The 19209-nt window shown below is 34.8% G+C and overlaps 3 protein-coding genes across 5 annotated transcripts; 2 read left to right on the forward strand and 1 right to left on the reverse strand.

Moving 5' to 3' along the window:
* Window positions 1–1849: 1849 nt before the first annotated feature.
* On the forward strand, window positions 1850–4740 carry LOC105778729 (uncharacterized). Of its 3 annotated transcripts, none has more exons than XM_052629657.1 (4): window positions 1850–2003; window positions 2254–2711; window positions 3313–3913; window positions 4152–4740. In XM_052629657.1, the coding sequence occupies exons 1-4, from the start codon at window positions 1941–1943 to the stop codon at window positions 4608–4610; spliced, it is 1581 nt and encodes a 526-aa protein (XP_052485617.1). In that variant the 5' UTR covers window positions 1850–1940; the 3' UTR covers window positions 4611–4740. The 3 variants fall into 3 exon arrangements, with proteins under 3 accessions (XP_052485617.1, XP_052485619.1, XP_052485618.1); XM_052629659.1 differs by having other exon boundaries at window positions 1870–2003; window positions 2289–2711; XM_052629658.1 differs by lacking the exon at window positions 1850–2003 and adding an exon at window positions 2027–2051.
* A 2742-nt stretch (window positions 4741–7482) lies between these two features.
* On the forward strand, window positions 7483–10329 carry LOC105778831 (uncharacterized). Its single transcript, XM_012602589.2, has 4 exons — window positions 7483–7648; window positions 7797–8254; window positions 8882–9482; window positions 9753–10329. Exons 1-4 carry the CDS (start codon window positions 7586–7588, stop codon window positions 10209–10211), a joined length of 1581 nt encoding a protein of 526 aa, XP_012458043.1. The 5' UTR covers window positions 7483–7585; the 3' UTR covers window positions 10212–10329.
* Window positions 10330–15329: 5000 nt separating this feature from the next.
* Window positions 15330–17543, reverse strand: LOC105778929 (protein MAINTENANCE OF MERISTEMS-like). The gene is made up of 3 exons (XM_012602691.2): window positions 17471–17543; window positions 16085–16149; window positions 15330–15971 (listed from the first exon to the last, which is right to left on the reverse strand). Exons 1-3 carry the CDS (start codon window positions 17541–17543, stop codon window positions 15330–15332), a joined length of 780 nt encoding a protein of 259 aa, XP_012458145.2.
* Window positions 17544–19209: the final 1666 nt, after the last annotated feature.

Genomic DNA, 19209 nt, shown 5'->3' on the forward strand with positions numbered 1-19209 from the left:
AGGACTAAATTTGTTATATTGCTAATAAAAAAAAAGGCCATTGCTAGTAATTTAACGGAGGAGTGATCAAAATATTAAATTTTGATAACGTTAGTGACTAAAATAGAAAATTTTAAATTTAAGTAGGGGTGTGCGTTCAATCAAATCAAATGAAAAAATTCGAGTTAATCGAGTTGATAAATCATATTTTATCATCGTAACTCGATTTGAAATTTTCTCGAACCGATTCGAGTGAGATGAAATTCGAATTCGAATCCGAATCGAATCAAATATATTTGTTCGAGTTAAATTTAAAAAATGACTTTGGATCCTTGTAACCATTGTCATCCACCATAATCAAATTTTCTATTAACTTTCATCTCCTCATAATTTATTTATTAATATTTTATATACAAGTTAGCTTCTTTGCTTGATTAGTTGCTTCAATTATCTTTTGATTTTTGCTACTATTTATTTTGAAATTAAAAATATTAAATATAAAAATGTAATTTTAACAAAAGTTATCTTAAAGATAAAATGTGAAATTGATACCAACATAAAATTTTAGCACGAATATTTTATGGCATCATCAATAATTCAATTTTAACAGAATTTATAAATATTTAATACGATTAAACAATTCAATAATATAAATAGTAAAAATGTGAAATTTAATTTAATAATATAAATAGTAGATATAAATAAAATTATTACTATTTAGGTTTAGAGATTTTTTGGATGATTTTTTTTGGGTAAAGGGTGAAAAGTAAAAATTTAGGGGGATATAAAAGTTTTGAGGGTTAGGGAGTAAAATTTGGGGGAGTAAATGGGAGAAAATATTCAAAAATAATTGGGGAAAAATGGGTTTGGGATAGATAGGGTGGGATGGGAGGGGAGTAAATGTTTTGGAGGGAAAGTGGGATGGAGTAAAAGTATTGGGGCGAAAGTAAAAAGATTTGGGGGTTTGGGGTAAAAATGTAAAATATTATAATTTGGTATTTAGGTTATTCAAGTTATTTGAGTTTTTCCAATTCAAAAATTAAACTTGATTCAAATTTGAAATTTAAAAAAAAAAAAATTGAGTTGACTAAAATAACTCGATTCGTTTAACTCATAATTCAAAATATTTTTCGATTTTTTGAGTCAAATCGAATTTTACCCATATTAAATCTAAGTGACCAAAACAAAAATACACTAAGAAACTATTTTTATAATTATCCCAAATCACAGCCCACCATTTTGAATTAAAATATTAAAGAAAAACTTTCGTTGACTTGTGGAATTAGGCGCAGGGCCAAATAATTAAATCTCCAAAAAGATGGTCCAAGTTCAATTAAATTATTTAATTAATGTTCCTATTTAAATATCTAAAGTCAAAATTTAACATTTCCTTATGAATTACGTCGAGTAATGATTGTTTTGTGAGAAGTCTTTGAAGTATTGTCTATCCGGTAGTTAGTCAGATTTTCAAGTAATGGTCAGTGTTGTTCTAGGATTGTGTCGAGGTTTTGTATTCCGCCTTTATCGAGAGCTAACATGTTATGAGCAATTTGATTCACAGAGAGAGAACACCTTGAAGAATTGGGCCATACCTGGACGCCAATGGGCGAGACACTCATGTCCCCTTGATGAGTTGACTTGTGTCCACTTATGGCTCGATTCCTCAAGGTGCTCTCCTTATATTAGCCAAACTGCTCATGGCACATTGACTCTCGGTAAAGACAAAAGACAAAATCTCAATACAACCAGAAAGTAATATCGATAATTATTGAGGTCTAATTGACTACTCAAGAAATAACACTTTGAAAACTTCTTTAAAAGGAGTACCACCATCAATCAAATAAAGTAATAAATAATACATATAATTGTTTGCAAGGCTGGAGAAATAAAGTTATATAAAGGTCCATGACAAAAATAACAGTTACATGATTTAGAGAAATTAACACAATAGTTCAACGTGAATGGAACTAGTTCTCTCCTTGTGCATTCTATCTCTATCGGCCTCTACTACTGGTGCTTCAAATGTAGGTCTCTTCCTCATTTTTGCATAAAACAAACAAGCACATGTACATGTAAAGTATTTTTTACATTCTATGATGCATCCACTATTCGTTTTTATAAGAAAATCCGCATCTGATACATTTTCATAAACAAGTATAGATATACATGAAATATTTATGTCGGATACAATATTCCTATCTTACGTTAACACTTGAGTTCGAAAAATATAAATAGTGAAATACTTATGTTAGGGGTAACAATGATGATGTTCAGGATTGGCTAAACCATGGTGGCAATATGCTAAACAGGAGATTTGCAGACAAGGAAACCATGATAAGCCCTGAAACAGCTTCAAGACTACGATTGAAGTGGAAATTTAATGCAGGTCAAGATATTTCTGCAACACCTGCAATATTTGATGGAACCGTTTATTTCCCAAGCTGGGATGGATACATTTATGCTGTCAAAGCATCTAACGGAGGTCTTGTTTGGAAGAAAAAATTGCAACAGCTCACTGGCCTTAATTCAACAAGGGCTGTATCCAATATAGACCCGAATATAACAGTGTCAAGAACAACTCCGGTGATTGCACATGATTTGCTCATCTTTGGAATGAGTGGACCAGCTTATGTTGTTGCAGTTAAACAATCCAATGGGGAACTTGTCTGGTTAACCCAGCTCGATAAACACCCCAAAGCTATTATCACCATGTCAGGAACTTATTACAATGGGTCAGTCTTTTCCTGCTATATATCATCTTCTTATGCTCCTCAACTAGCTAAAGGTTTCAACTTGATACATTTTTAGTTTCTTTTTTTTGGGAAATTATTTTTTATTAAAATATCAGGGTTAAGTCAGGATTATACTCATTAAAATACTCAACTTTTTATTTTATAACTATTTTATATATTTTTATTAAAATATCTTAATTTTTGTTAGATTTTATAATATGATTTTGCTTTAATCTTGTAAAATTTCTAAGCGTCGAAAAATCATTTTTCTCGAGGTCAGATTGCGCTTTAAAAGTATTTAATAAAATCAAGTTGGAAGCGTATTCAAGCATACATACATAAAAATCAAGTTGAAGTTGAGACAAACCAAAAACCCCTTATGCTGCCCTATGACTACAATCACTAGTTGAAAGCTATGGTAGATGTCAGATAGATAGGTTTGGTTTTTGAAAGAAAATAGTTAGGCAACTAAAATAATAAAATTTATAGCAATTTAATAGAAACAAAATTAACCATTTGTCGTTTGAGCACTGTATAACTAGATTCTGTCATGTAATAGGCAATATGGTAGACTGATTGGTTTCAATTCAAATTGATTCAGGCATTTCTATGTTGGCACATCTTCAAGCGAGGTGACTGTCAGCATTGAACAATGTTGTATCTTCCGAGGAAGCTTTGTCAAACTAAATGCCCAAACTGGAAATATCTTGTGGCGAACTTATATGTTGCCTGACAATTTCGGCCAGCATGGGGAGTACGCTGGAGCAGCTATTTGGGGAAGTAGCCCGTCAATCGATATCCGCCGAAACCATGTATATATTGGCACAGGGAACCTCTACTCTGCACCTAAAAATGTAAGAGACTGTCAGGAAAGACAAAACAATCGAACAGATATGCCTTCTACTGATGAATGTGTGGAGGCTGAAAACCACTCAGTTTCGATTCTAGCTCTTGATTTGGACACTGGAAAGGTCAAGTGGTTCAATCAGTTAGGGGGCTATGACGTTTGGTTTTTTGCATGCAACAATGTGCCCAACCCAAAGTGTCCTCCTGGTCCCAACCTCGATGCTGATTTTGGAGCAGCCCCAATGATGCTAACAACATATGTCAATGGAGTTAAGAGAGATCTTGTTGTTGCTGTTCAGAAAAGTGGAATTGCTTGGGCTTTGGACCGTGACAATGGCAACCTTATATGGTCTACTGTAAGATGTCTTCAATTTTCATATTATGAAAACAATTAATTCATTATCTTTACATTGTAACAATGGACTTTCGAGACGTCTCTCTCAAGATACAAGGATCGGAAGTATTGTTCCTCGAAGTATCAATTGGTTTAGTTAGATGACAAAACCTTGAGGGGGTATAGTATAGGTAGGGGGAGACGTCTTGAAACTCATTTCTTACACTACATCCATGCTTAACTGGTAATTTGGAATGTAGGAAGCTGGACCTGGTGGCCTGGCAGGAGGAGGAACATGGGGAGCTGCCACTGATGAAAATAGGGTCTACACCAACATTGCAAACTCTGGGCGCAAGAATTTCACCTTGCAGCCATCCACAAAGGTCACCACTGCTGGCGGATGGGTGGCTATGGATTCTAAAAATGGCCGCATCCTTTGGTCAACAGCCGACCCTAGTAATGGTACAGCCAGTGGCCCTGTGACTGTGGCTAACGGAGTCTTAATTGGTGGCTCGACATTTAGACAAGGACCAATATATGCCATGAATGCCAAAAGTGGAGAAATCTTGTGGTCTTATGAAACAGGGGCCACCATATATGGTGGCGCATCAGTTAGCAATGGATGCATCTACATAGGCCATGGATACAAGGTTACTCTTGGACTCTCCAATCCAGAATACACTGCTGGGAACTCACTCTTTGCCTTTTGTGTTGCTTGATCCACCTAGGCAAGATAAATTGCAATAATATAAGGCATTTAATCTTCAATGAAGCTACTATTTCCTTATATGTTTTTTAAATTTGCTGGTGAAATAATGGACATCTCTCTACTCCGTTCTCTTGATAAAATACTTAGAATGAGGATTCAATTTCATGGTAATTACCTTGTTAATTAATTCAAGTTCTTAGTCTACTCACAACTAGTATCCAACAAACTCATATAAGTATTGCAATGACTCAAATATTTGTAAATTTTATAATATTCGAATATGAATTTGTAAAAATAATTTTCAAATTCACTGTCATTTGCATATGAATATTCAAATTGATTAACATTATTTGCTAGATATTCAAAAGGTTAAAATATGTTAGTGTTGGAATCTAATGCCTTAAGTGTATTTATTTGTCATTTTACTTTTATTTTTGATTAGATTAGTTTAATAAAATTTTATTATTTACATTAATATCTTTCAGTATTATGTCCTCAATGGGCATGCAATGTAGAATATAAGCAAATATTGACTCACTGATTACTTAATTTAATATTTAACTAATATTAAGTTATATTATGTGGTTGGATCATAATGCAAGAAGACAACTTATATTAGCAAGTAATCTTAAAAGTTCATAGCTTGATGAATCAAAATTGAACAAATCAATTAAAGGACTATTATGTCATTTATCAAGTCCAATAGGGGAGACACCTTCTCTTGAGTGGTGGGGTGGTTGATCCCAGAAGATAGAGACATAGATGCGATTATCTAAATTGACAATACATCAGATAAGATCCAAGTTGAATTAATATTGAATTCGTTTATGAATTTATTTACTTGTGATGTTCATAATGTGACTTACCTTAATCTTGAATAAATGACTGACTAAACATCATGACTCATGTACTTTAATATACTGAATGTCTAAGTTCAAAACAATAATAGAGTTGATATACTTTGTGTTTTATCATGTCAGCACAACTCATATTAGAAATTACTATGTGCTAACAAGTTCAACAAACCAAACCAATTGCAATCAACTTTACTATTTTTAAAACTACTAATCGATATAATATTTTTTTGGATTTGGTTCTACTTCATTAGGATAGAATTAGAGGTGCTCGGATTGGGCCCAATTAAAATTTTAGGTCCCTTTGTTAGGTTTGATCCGACTTGAAAAATGGGCCTAAAATTTATTCAAGTCCAATCCATATAAAAATATTAAAATTTGGGACCAAACAGGCCAAGCCCGTATTAATTTTTTTTAAATTATTATTTTTATATAAAATTTCTTTTAAAAATATAATACATTAAAAATACTAAAAACATTAAAATAAATGTTTCCCAACAAATTGTAAATAAATTTTTAAAAAAAATATGTATACTTAAATAGTATTAAGATCGGTGCAACTTAACAAGCAAATGCTTCTAAAATAGTAACAAAATTAACAATAAAACAAGAGTTATACAATAACAACAAAATAGTAGCAACATTATAGTGAAATGGTAGCAAAATAGGGAAAGAACAACAAAAAAATAGCAAAAAAAAAAAACAGCACAAAGAAAACTGAATTTTTTTTTACATATTCGTGCCAGGTCCGGACCGAAAAAGCCTTACCCGAGACCTGATTTATTTTTTTAAACTGATCTCTTTTTTTTTGCACAAATCTATTTTTTGGACCTATATTTTTACCCAAATCTTCTCACTTTTTGAACGACCATCTCGACCCATGAGCAGGTCTAGATAGAATCTACTCTATTATGTTTTCATTCATTACTATTTAATATAATGATCATCACTATTAAAATGTCAAAAAAAATTATAAATGATAATTAAATATTTATTAAATACTGATAGAGAAAAAATAATGGATTGAAGTGAAGCCCAAAATCACATAGGGTTTTGGAATACCACCAGTTGCAGGGAGAGGATAGAGCCAGTAGATAGCCCATCATTTTGCATGCAAGTTTTAAAGGTAAATTTTCGTTGACTTGTAGATTTAGGAATTATACCAAACAATTAAATCTCGTATGAGAAATGCAATTAATTTTAATTAAATTAATGTTCCTAACAAAGTTCCAAAGTCATTATTTAACATTTTCTTTATGAAATAAAAGAGGGTTAATTTATATTTTACCTTTTAATTTTAGTTAGTTGATTTTAACTTTTTTTTTTGGATTTCACTTGTAATTGAATTTGAAAATTGTTAATTAAATTGGTAGCTTTTAGGTATCTTGCTAAAGCTGTTACTTTTTATGCTGATGACATGTGTCCCAAATAAAACATAATTTTAAAAACTCTAAAAATGTTAAAAATTCAAAAATTAAAGTTTTTTTAATATTTTTTATTTCACATGCATCAGCAATCTGGACAACTTTTGTATAAGTTTATTCTAAAAGTGTATTTTAATAATTATATATATAATTTTAAAATATATATATAAAAACAATTTTTAGAAAATTACAATTCGTGGCAAGTGTTGCTAAAAAAATTAAAATATTTAATAAATAAATTAATAAAAATATGAAAATATAAAAATTCTAAAATACCTAGAATTTTAAAATTTTCATATTATTAAATTAAATTGGACAACTATTTGTCTAAGTATATTTTGAATTTTTATTTTAATGATTTTATATTTTATAATTTTAAAATAATAAATATAAAAACATTTTTAAAAATTTAGGATAAATTATTTAAAATAAAACTTCAACAAAATCTTTAAAAATATAAATATTATTTTTGGGACATGTCGACATATTGTCAACATAACAACTAATGAAGTCTAAAAAAAAAAAAGATACCAAACAACTGCAAGTTGCGAACCTCATGGGCTAAAATATACGTTAACCCAATATGTAATAGTAAATAACCGATACAATTTTTTGTAGGACCATAGAAATGAGATTGTATATATGGTCCCATGACAAAAATAATAGTTCCATAATTTAGAGGAATTAACACAATAATTCTAGTTGCAATGGAGCTCGTTCGGTCCTTTTGCCTTCTTTCTCTACTGGCCTCCACAGCTGCTGCTTCAAATGTAAGTCTCTTCCTCGTTTTTGTATAAAACAAACAAGCACATGTACATATAAAGCATTTGTTACATTATTATCTTGCACTCACACTTGAGTTGGAGAAATATAAATAGTGAAATACTTACGTTAGAGGTAACAATGGATGATGTTCAGGACTGGCTAAACCATGGTGGAAATCTGCTAAACAGGAGATTTGCAGACAAGGAAACCAAGATAAGCCCTGGAACAGCTTCAAGGCTACGATTGAAGTGGAAGTTTAATGCAGGTCGAGATATTTCTGCAACACCTGCAATATTTGATGGAACCCTTTATTTCCCGAGCTGGGATGGATACATTTATGCTGTCAAAGCATCCAATGGAGGTCTTCTTTGGAAGAAAAATTTGCAACACCTCACTGGCCTTAATTCAACAGGGGCTATATTCGATTTCGACCCTAATATAACAGTTTCGAGATCAACTCCTGTGATTGCGCATGATATGCTTGTCTTTGGATTGGGTGGACCAGCTTATGTTGTTGCAGTTAAACGATCCAATGGGCGACTTGTCTGGTTAACCCAGCTCGATAAACACTCCAAAGCTCTTATCACCATGTCAGGAACTTATTACAAGGGGTCAGTCTTTTTCTGTTATATATCATCTTCTGCTCCGTCTACTGACTAAAAGCTTCCTCTACGTTGCAAGTTGGGTTGTATGATAACCCCAAATTGTGGGGTTTCAACCTGATCTTTTTTTCATTTTTTTAATTTTGAAAATTGGGGTTCGGTATTTCATTGAAATTTCTGGATTATATATTCATTAAAATACTTCCTTTTTTATTTTATAACTATTTCTATATATTTTAATTAAAATATCCTAATTTTATTAGATTTTATAATATGGTTTTCGTTTAATCTTGTAAAATTTCGACACCTTACGAGTAGGAAAATATTTTTTTCCCGAGGTTGGGCTGCACGTTAAAAATATTAATAAAATCATGTTGAAGTCACGACACCAAAACCAAAAAAGCCTCCTGCCCTACCCATATGATTGCAATCACTAGTTGAGAGCTATGGTTGATGTTAGGTAGGTTCGGTTTCTGAAAGAAAAAAGGTTAGTTAGGCAACTGAAATCACAGAATTTATAGCAATTAAAATAGAAACATGATTAACCATTTGTTGTTTGAGCACTGTATAATTAGATTCAGTCATGTAAATAGGCAAATATGGCAGACTGATCGGTTTCAATTCGAATTGACTTAGGCATTTCTATGTTGGCACATCTTCAAACGAGGAGACCGTCAGCATTGAACAATGTTGTATCTTCCGAGGAAGCTTTGTCAAACTAAATGCCCGGACTGGAAAAATCTTGTGGCGGACCTATATGTTGCCTGACAATTTTGGCCAGCGTGGGGAGTACGCCGGAGCAGCTATTTGGGGAAGTAGCCCATCAATTGATATCCGCCGGAACCATGTATATATTGGCACAGGGAACCTCTACTCTGCACCTAAAAACGTAAGAGACTGTCAGGAGAGACAAAACAATCGAACAGATATGCCTTCTACTGATGAATGTGTGGAGCCTGAAAATCACTCAGATTCGATTATAGCTCTTGACTTGGATACTGGAAAGATCAAGTGGTTCAATCAATTAGGGGGTTATGATGTTTGGTTTTTTGCATGCAACAATGTGTCCAACCCCAAGTGTCCTCCTGGTCCCAACCTCGGTGCTGATTTTGCGGCAGCACCTATGATGCTAACCACATATATCGATGGAATTAAGCGAGATCTTGCTGTCGCTGTTCAGAAAAGTGGATATGCTTGGGCTTTGGACCGTGACAATGGCAAACTTATATGGTCCACTGTAAGATATCTTTAATGCTTAACTTATGAAAATAGTCAATTCATTACCTTTACATTGTAACAACCAACTTTCAAGTTGTCTGTCTCAAAATAATAAGATTGAAAGTACGCTCTCCTATCCATAGGTCTTGTGGTATGCTTCTTTTGGCTCAAACCAAAGACCAACGCCCTAGGGGAAACCTCTTGTAGCATAAGTAGTACCGCTTTAGTTGGATGATAAAACCTTGAGGGATATACACTATCATACCTTAACTGGTAATTTGGAACGTAGGAAGCTGGACCTGGTGGCCTCACTGGTGGAGGAACATGGGGAGCCGCCACAGATGAAAAGAGGGTCTACACCAACATCGCTAACTCCGATCGCAAGAACTTCACCTTACAGCCATCTACAAAGGTCACGACAGCCGGTGGGTGGGTGGCGATGGATTCTAAAAGTGGTCGCGTCCTTTGGTCAACAGCTGATCCTAGCAATGGTACAGCCAATGGCCCTGTGACCGTGGCTAACGGAGTCGTAATTGGTGGTTCAACATTTAGACAAGGACCAATTTATGCCATGAACGCTATGACTGGAGAAATCTTGTGGTCTTATAAAACAGGGGCCACCATATATGGTGGCGCGTCAGTTAGCAATGGATGCATTTATTTAGGCCATGGATACAAAGTTAGCGTTGGACTTTCCGATCCAGGCTTCACTGCTGGGAACTCACTCTTCGCCTTTTGTGTCGCTTGATCTACCTCGACAAGATAAATTGTAATACACTAAAGCATTTAATCTTCAACTTAATTTTGTTGAAGAAATAATGGACATCTCTCTACTCTTTTCTCTCAATAAAATATTGTTGAGCGTAGACCACATGGGCCCACTACGTGGGAGGCCCAACGCCCAGGTATGTGTGTGCCGGGTTTTTTACCAAAATATTATAACAAAAATAAAAAATTACCAAAATGTTATAATTTTTTTTATTTACCAAAAAATATATAATTTTTTTATTTACCAAAATATATCAAAAAAAATAAAAAAAACTAAAAAAAAATCTGACTGATGTGACGGACCCCACTGGTCATGCCAATGGGATTAGCGGCACCAAAGGTGCCAAAACCATTGGCGGCACCAATGGTGCCAATGCCATTGGCGGCACCAATGGTGCCAATGCCATTGGCAGCACTACTCGTATTATAAATACGACCTCTGTCCAGCTGAAGAAAGAAAAATCAAAAGAAAAAGAAGAGTTACTGCGGAAAAGAAGAGAAAAAGAGAGAAAAAGAGGAGAAAAAGAAGGTATTTTTTTTTAAAATAATTGATTATATTGTTGTTATTATTTTGTATATTTTGTAATATTTTTGTTTTAGTTTAGTTATTAAGATTAATAAAACTCAAAATAATAGTATTAGTTAGTATTATTATTATTATTATTATTATTATTATTATTATTATTATTATTATTATTATTATTACTATTATTGTTGTTGTTGTTGTTGTTGTTGTTGTTGTTGTTGTTGTTGTTGTTGTTGTTGTTAGTATTAAGATGTTATTAATGTATTAAGATGTAACTTAGTAATATTATAGTTAGCAAACAAACTAGTATTATTATTATAGTTAGTTAGTTAGTTATTATTTTAGTAAAATTTAAAATTTTAGTGTGTATTATTTTGTGTATTATTTTGAGTATAAAATTTTTTTAAGTAATTTAGTTACCGTTCGAGAATTTTTATGATATTTTGTTTTATTTTTGACAGATTAAATATTTAAGATGGATGCTAAGTTTCTTGTATGCGTTTATTTCGATGGAGTCATCTTGACAACAAGTGTTGGATGTGTATTTGAATGTCGGCAACAAATAGCAATGAGATTTAATAGAAATGTATCGTTCGATGAAATGAAGGCAATGATTAATGCAAAAATTCATAGACGTTGTGGGAGAAGGATATCAAAAATTTTCTACAAGTTTCCAGTTTCGACAAATCAGATCAAATTCGTCGAAATGGAACTTGTAGACGACGAAGACGTGGAGACAATGGTCGATCTCTACTGTGGGAATGGGAGTGAGAAGAATGCACCGATTCACTTATTTGTTGAGTTAGTCGGTATTGAGCAAAATGAAGATGTTAATGCATCTGATGAAGAAGACGGGGCTGAAGAACCGTGGATGGTGGCTCCAATATCATACGTTGATAGTGAATCAACTATGGGTGGGATCGGTATCGACCTGAATATTACACCCAATGTTGACATGGTTGGTGGTGAAGAAGAATGTGCTGGCGAAGAAGAAGGTGGTGGCGATCATTGGGATGAAGAGGTCGATAGTGACGGTGATCCCGATGTTGACGATGTACCTGATGATATTGGCGATGAAGATGTCAAGAACGATGAAGGCATTAATGCTTTTTCGATCGGGGAGCAGATGCGGCGTATTGTGATACACAATAATCTTGGGCCACACATGTCGCTCATAGACCCCGACGCAACGTATGTAGCTAAGTTTTCGGAGTACTCTGAAATAGTTCATTCTCACGAGCTGCCCATAACATCTGATGATGATGAGATATTCATATGCCAGAGATTCAGTTGTAAAGAAGAGTGCGTATATGCCATTAAACGGTACAGTATAAAGATATTGGTGAATTATAAAGTCTCCATGTCTACTCTGACAATATATATTGGGGAGTGTTGGAAGGCAGCGGAAGGCTGCAATTAGCGGGTACGAGCTGCATTCATTAGAAGTTCTCAGCTGTGGGAGATACGAAAATTTGTTGGTCCTCATACATGCACATCAACACGTATGACAGAAGATCATGAAAAACTTGATTCGAAAACTATTTGTACGTGTATCATGCCAATGGTGAAGGACATGCCAGCCATTAAAGTTTCGGTACTCATTGTGGAAATGTAAGCACGATTCCAGTATCGAGTCTCATATCGGAAGGCATGGATAGCTAAACAGATGGCGATGGAGCAACTGTATGGGGATTACGATTCGTCCTATAACGAGCTTCAAGGTTGGATAGCTGCTATGTGGGAGTACGTACCGGGGACTGTGATTGAGTTGCAGGCAAGTCCATATTACAGCCCAGATGACCAGTTACAGCCGGTAAAAAGGATTTTCCATCGGATGTTCTGGACGTTCGATCCATGTGTGCGGGCATTTCCCCACTGCAAGCCACTTGTGCAGGTGGATGGGACATGGCTGTATGGAAAATATACACAGATCTTACTTCTTGCAGTTGCTCAAGACGGTAACAGAAACGTGCTCCCGATAGCATTTGCTATCGTAGATAAAGAGAACATGGAGTCCTGGGAATTCTTCCTCACAAATCTGAGGAGGTATGTTATTAGGAACGATAACATTTGCATCATCTCCGATAGAGGGAAGGGTTTAATTGCAGCTATTAGGCGTTCCGGTGTGCCGTGGAGATCTGTTTACTGCATTCGTCACATTGCGTCTAACTTCCATAAATATTATAATAATGCAGACTGGAAGAGACAAGTCGTGGCAATGGGTAAATGATAACCTTATCTTTTCACTATAAGTTGTAATGTTTGATGTTATCGACTTACGAGAACTTATTTTTCGTTAATACGTATGCAGCGTACGAGTTAGAGCCACATATTTTCCGGCAAAGAATGATCCGACTTGAGAGTGACATGGAGGGGCAGACAAACACATCCTTCTGAGAATGGTTGCGCACAATGGAGCCGTGGGAGTGGGCTCAAAGTTTTGACGAGGGCTTTCATTACGGCCACATAACCACAAACTTAGTCGAGGGGATCAACGATGTCTTGTTGAAAACACGTCATCTTCCGATTGCATCGGTATTTTCTGCTACTTTCTATAGGCTGGCTACTTTGATGCCAAGAATGGGTCAGCAGCAAGTCGACCAGATTCAGGCGGGACATGTGTTTGTCGAACATGTAAGGGATGCAATGGTCGTAAACCGTCGGTTGGCGAGGTCAATGAACGTGGAAATATATTCACGATGACTGGAAACGTTTCGAGTTACTGAGAACATCGGTTGTCGACCTAGGTCCTACAGAGTTGATCTCTGGAACAGACGGTACGAGTGCAGAAAGTTTGAAACACTTCATTATCTCTGTGCGCATGTCGTGGCAACGTGTGCTAAAGTCAACCTTGATGTTGAACAATATGTCGATGATGTGTACACGCTGGAGCGCACATTGCGTGTTTGGGAGAATGAGTTCCCCATCCTGCCGGACCTATCTACGTGGGAGGTGCCGCCAATGACTTTCGAGCTTATCCCAGACAAAGGGCTAAGGAGGAGTCCAAGGGGTCGTCCGCAGTCAAGCAGAATCCGCAATGAGATGGACATTAGGAAAAAATCTGATGGAAAACGTTGTGGAATATGCCGGTTAAGTGGTCATAGCCGGAATAAATGCCCTAACCGAAACTTTCATGTTGGTCAGTCGTCCGGATCGGGACGAAATTGATTTGCTTTGTATTTTGTTATAAGTAGTAATTTAATTAATAATAAATTATTTTATTCGGCTTATGCTTACGCTTAAATTGTATCCAAATTGTTTCCAGATTAAGTTATAAAATACCATGTGCGTATTTGGAATTATTAAGATTATATCGAAAATAGAGGCATTCATAATTCGATTGAACTTTAATATAATGAAAAAATATAATAATGGATATTTATACAGAAAATTCAGAAGTAAGGTCAATTAAAATACAAATATGGCTTTTTATATAGAAAGTGCATCAAACCTCTAAAATCGATGGTTCGATGGTGTTGTCCGGGGGGTATACCTCTGCGGAGGTCAACGTTTACGGTCTGGGCGACGACCAACATCATCATCGTCCGCATGTGGGGGCGTGGAAAACATAGAGGAAAGGTCATGTGCCTTGTTCGCTGCCGACGAACTTGAACCATAATGCTGCGGATACGTGTCGGACGGGCCTGGCATGCCGTACTGCGGCCGAGGGGATCCAAACAGTTCAAACTCGTAGGCGTATTCGCCCTCTGCGAAGCTCGGATAATATTCACTGCCCACCAAATCTGGCTCTGTCAGTTGCGGAGAATAATATGTTGTCAGATTTGGATCCATTAGGCTCGGGTCGTCCGATGCCCCAACTTGCTGCACGTACGGGGGGATTATAGTCGATTGCCTTCCAAGTAAATATGGCTTCCCGCAACTATGGTACCATTGTGTATACTCCAATGATGGTTGCAGGTTCGTAGCCATAACCATTTGAGGAATTCGGCGCAATCGATTGTTCCACAGTGCGAGGTATTTCCGGTGCTAGATTCCCCAGTCCAATTGAACTCTTCCTCTCTTTGTCAAGCCGTGATTATCCCCCAACTGGGCCAGCGGATCCGAGATAGGTTGGATGCACCAAAATTGCCGAAGCACCTGATCACCGTGATACCACTCGACGACATTGAAATTATTAATTGGTCTGTTAGTGCACCATATGTGGGAATCATCGAGTGCGGACGAGGGTACGACATTTGTAATTTTCGGCCTCCGGTATGGCATTCATATAAACTGCATGAGTAATAACATTGTAACGAGTTAGACCAATAACATGTGATTAAGATATAGAAATAGAATAGATGTCATGAATATTAGAATAGCAGCTTACCCTTTCCCGGGCATGCTGTTCAACCCTCAGGCAGTATATCGGGACATTAGAAGACTTCCCGATGCCAGGACGGGTGGTCCACCTACAAAAAATAGTATAGGGTTTAGGGTTGGTAACATTACTCAATATATTATGACTACAAATAATGACAAATTAGCGTCTTATCACCTGAGTGGCAGTGGATACAGATAGGGTTGGTGACTAACGCGTGCCAAAAACGGCATCCGATAAAGCGCCTACGACTATAGCAGTATGAGGCATCCGTCGATGTCTTTAACCTGCGGCTCTATCGCCCGACAAAGCTCTCGGTAGTGCGTTGCTAGAACGGCGGAACCACAGCTATACGACCTAGTAGTGGAGAAATCAGCTAGCAGGGGCAGGTACGACAAATGCACACAGTCATCGTTTACATCAGGCATGAGTACTGCCCCTATCATATGCATGATGTACGCTCGAGCAACGTACATCAACTCACCTTCAGTGGCGGTCGCTGATAATTGTCTAATTTTGGCTTTTAGCCATGTAAATTTGATGCCGGAAAAATATTTGTCGCCGTCCTCTGGCGACTCTCCTAAGAATTGATAGCAAACTGCAGTCGGATCGGTGAATGACGATACTCTCGTTACGGGACTCCCGTCAATTGGGAGCCCCAGCTGCACTGCAACATCCTCCAAGGTCACCGTGCACTCCCCGCACGGAAAATGGAAAGTATGGGTCTCCGGACGCCACTGCTCCACTAGCGCAGATAATAAATCAAAGTGCAAGTCGGACGACCGGATCAATGCTACTGACCCAAATCTAGCTAGCTCCAGGTACGACAGCAATCGATCATCTAGAGCTATCTTTAAAACACTCACGCGGCCCCTTAATACTCGGAACGAGTCCTGATAGTGTTAAATTACAGAAAAAATATTACGATAACATAATTTCTTTCTATATACTGCGTATATCCTTTTTAAATAAATAGAACTCCTGATTAACAAATAATAAATCATACCGCGTTATTAGCCGCATCAGATATGTGTCTAATATCGCTTCGAATCAATCCAGCCATTGCGATGCCTGCAAGTTGAAAAAAGAGTTACTAAAAAAATCTTACTTCGACCATTTATTCGTATTTTTTTTCTCCGCATTTTACTCCGTATTTTTTTTCTAAATTTATAATTTTACATTATTTCAATTGCATAATGTTTGAAATTTATTAATCTAGTGTGTTATTTAAATTAATTTTCGTAAAAATAACCCTTACGGGTTTTTACAATAATATTATAAAAATAAAAATTACCAAAATGTTATAACTTTTTTATTTACCAAAAGTATATATATTTTATTTACCAAAATATATCCAAACAAAAACAAAAAACAAAATATATATATTTTGGTAAATAAAAAAACTTATAACATTTTGGTTATTTTAAATTTTTTAATATATTTGTAAAACCCATTATTCGTAAATAAAAAAGTTTATAATATTTTCGTATTTTTTATTTTTTTGTAATATTTTGGTAAAAACCCAAAATAAACCATTTCCCCGCCTTTGGTCATATTATTATTTTCCGATTTTATTACTTTCAAGAAAAATATATTATTTTCAGTATTTTATTATTTTATATTATTTCAAGACATTTTGTTTCAATTATTTGTATAACTTATTTCTGAATTTTTAAAAAATTTACTAATACACTCTTACTTGACCATTTGTTCGTATTTTTATCTCGCATTTTATTAAATTTAAAAATATCGTAATTTTTATTTTATAATTTTACATTGTTTCAATTTATTATGTTTGAAATTTATTACATGTACATTTTTCGCATTTTTATTAGCATTTTATTATTTTCGATAAATATACAATTCCCATTTTTCTTTTCGTATTTTATGTTTTCTTAAACATACTTCTTTGTCATTTTACTTTTAATGCTATTTTCCTAAAATTTAAATTTCAAATTCTAAGTAAATTTCATAAAAAATCCTATTCAACATAAAATGTACATACCATTATTTTTCATTCTAAATATATTTCATAAAATATATATGCTAAACAAAATAATAAAATAACTATAATGTACGTAACATAAATTTTAAACACACAAATATTAGAAAAAATTTAAATTTATAAAAAAATTACCTTTTCTTTTCTTTTCTTTTCCTTCCTTCCTCTTCTTCTTCTTTTTTCTCTTCTCCTTTCCTTTTCTTTCCTTCTTTCTTTCTTTTTTCTTCTCATTTCCTTTTCTTCTTCTTTCTTTCTTTTTTTCTCTTCTCCTTTCCTTTTCTTTCCTTCCTTTTCTTTCTTTCCTCTCATTTCTTTCTTTCTTTCTTTCTTTCTTTCTTTCTTTCTTTCCCTCTCCTTCTGGTCCCCCTACCACCGACCCCCTTAATATACTTGGTGCCGCCAATGGTATTGGCACCATTGGTGCCGCCAATGGCTTTGGCACCTTTGGTACCGCCAATCCCATTGGCGTGACCAATGTACCCCCGTCACATCGGTCAGATTTTTTTTGCAGGTTTTTTTGATATATTTTGGTAAATAATAAAAATATATATTTTTTGGTAAATAAAAAAAAAGTTATAACATTTTGGTAATTTTTTATTTTTCTTATAATATTTTTGTAAAAAACCCGTGTGTGCCCTATACTTGTATATGTTTTGGGGCAACAGAAAGTTAGTTTCAGTTTTTTTTAATGTTACTGCCGCAAGTCAAAAAGAAAAAACACAGCTCTGTTCACCAAGTGAAATTTTGATCAACTCTTCAATCGGGACTTATTTAATATTCGTTTAAGTTGATTTTTGAAAAATGTTTAGTAGACTCATGGATTTTAATTGTGGGATTTTTCATGAATGTACCGTAGGTTCAAGTTTTTGTTTTTCAAGTCAGCCCATTTTTGGTGATATTCTCAAGTTTATTTAAAATTACTTGTTGATAGCCTTTGTTGGAATTATATGCTCTTGTTGCAGCTTTGTTTTGTAATATTGTAACAAAACTTTTTAATATAATGGAACTTTTAGTGAACTTCCAAATCTTGTAACTTTTTCCCTTTACTTTAAAAGGGTTTTCCATGTAAAAATTGTGTGTCTTACTTTATTATTTTTTGCTTATAGTATTATGGTTGGCTTGCCTTGATTGTTGACCAAACAAAATGAAAGATCTTCTATTTGTGAATGTTTTGTATCTTCTTGTTTTTTGCTATGCAAAAACCCAAGTTGAAAACTGGTGAGGAGTGAGAATTTGAGCATCAACAGGTGTGTTGTTTTATTCAACAATTTGTTGAAGAAAATGCCTACAACCACATTGATCAAGAGACACATGTAGGTACATTGTAGATCAAGCTTGAAAACCTGTATGCTTCGAAGTCCACAATAACAAGCTGTCTGTGCTTAGAAGAATAATGATGATGAGTTTCAAAGAAGGGATTTCTATAGCCAACCACTAGAATGAGTTTCCAGATTTGTTGATTCAACTACTTGGTATGGGAATTAAATCTAATGATGAGATTGTGCGGCTTTGAATGCTTCCTACTCTATTGAACTCTTGGGTAACGTTTCAAGTTTTTCTCATTAATTCTACTTCTAAAGGTATTATGAACTTGGAAGTTTCTAAGAATGGTGTGTTGAATGAATAGGTGAGAAGAATGTCTCACAGTTCATAATCACATTCCGAGGTTTTAATTATTGAAAATAGGGGGAGAAATAAAGACAAATGTTAAAAAAGGTAGAGATAAAAGTCAAAGCAAGCCAATATCAAGATACAAGAATCTTGAGTGTCATCAAGAAGGGTCATATCAAGAAGTATTGCTACAAGTGGAAAGAGAGGATAGAGGTGGTGATGATAAACGAGAGAGAATGGGTAATGAGAAATCCAAATGTGCTACTACTGCTGTTACTGATGATCTATTAGTCTTTTTTTTTATGAAAATTTGATCAACTTAGCATGCAGTGAGACTAGTTGGGTGATAGATAGTGGTGTTTCACTTCATGTTGTTGGATAAATTCAATTTAGAAATCAACTTTGTTGCACAATGAAAAATAAAAAAAAAAGTTTATAAAACTGAGCGAACATGTTATTTATAACAATAAATCCTAATCAAATTAGTACATGTGCTTTGAGTTAGGCAGTCTAATTCG

The sequence above is a fragment of the Gossypium raimondii genome, chromosome 4, assembly GCF_025698545.1.
Source record: "Gossypium raimondii isolate GPD5lz chromosome 4, ASM2569854v1, whole genome shotgun sequence".
NCBI lineage: Eukaryota > Viridiplantae > Streptophyta > Magnoliopsida > Malvales > Malvaceae > Gossypium > Gossypium raimondii.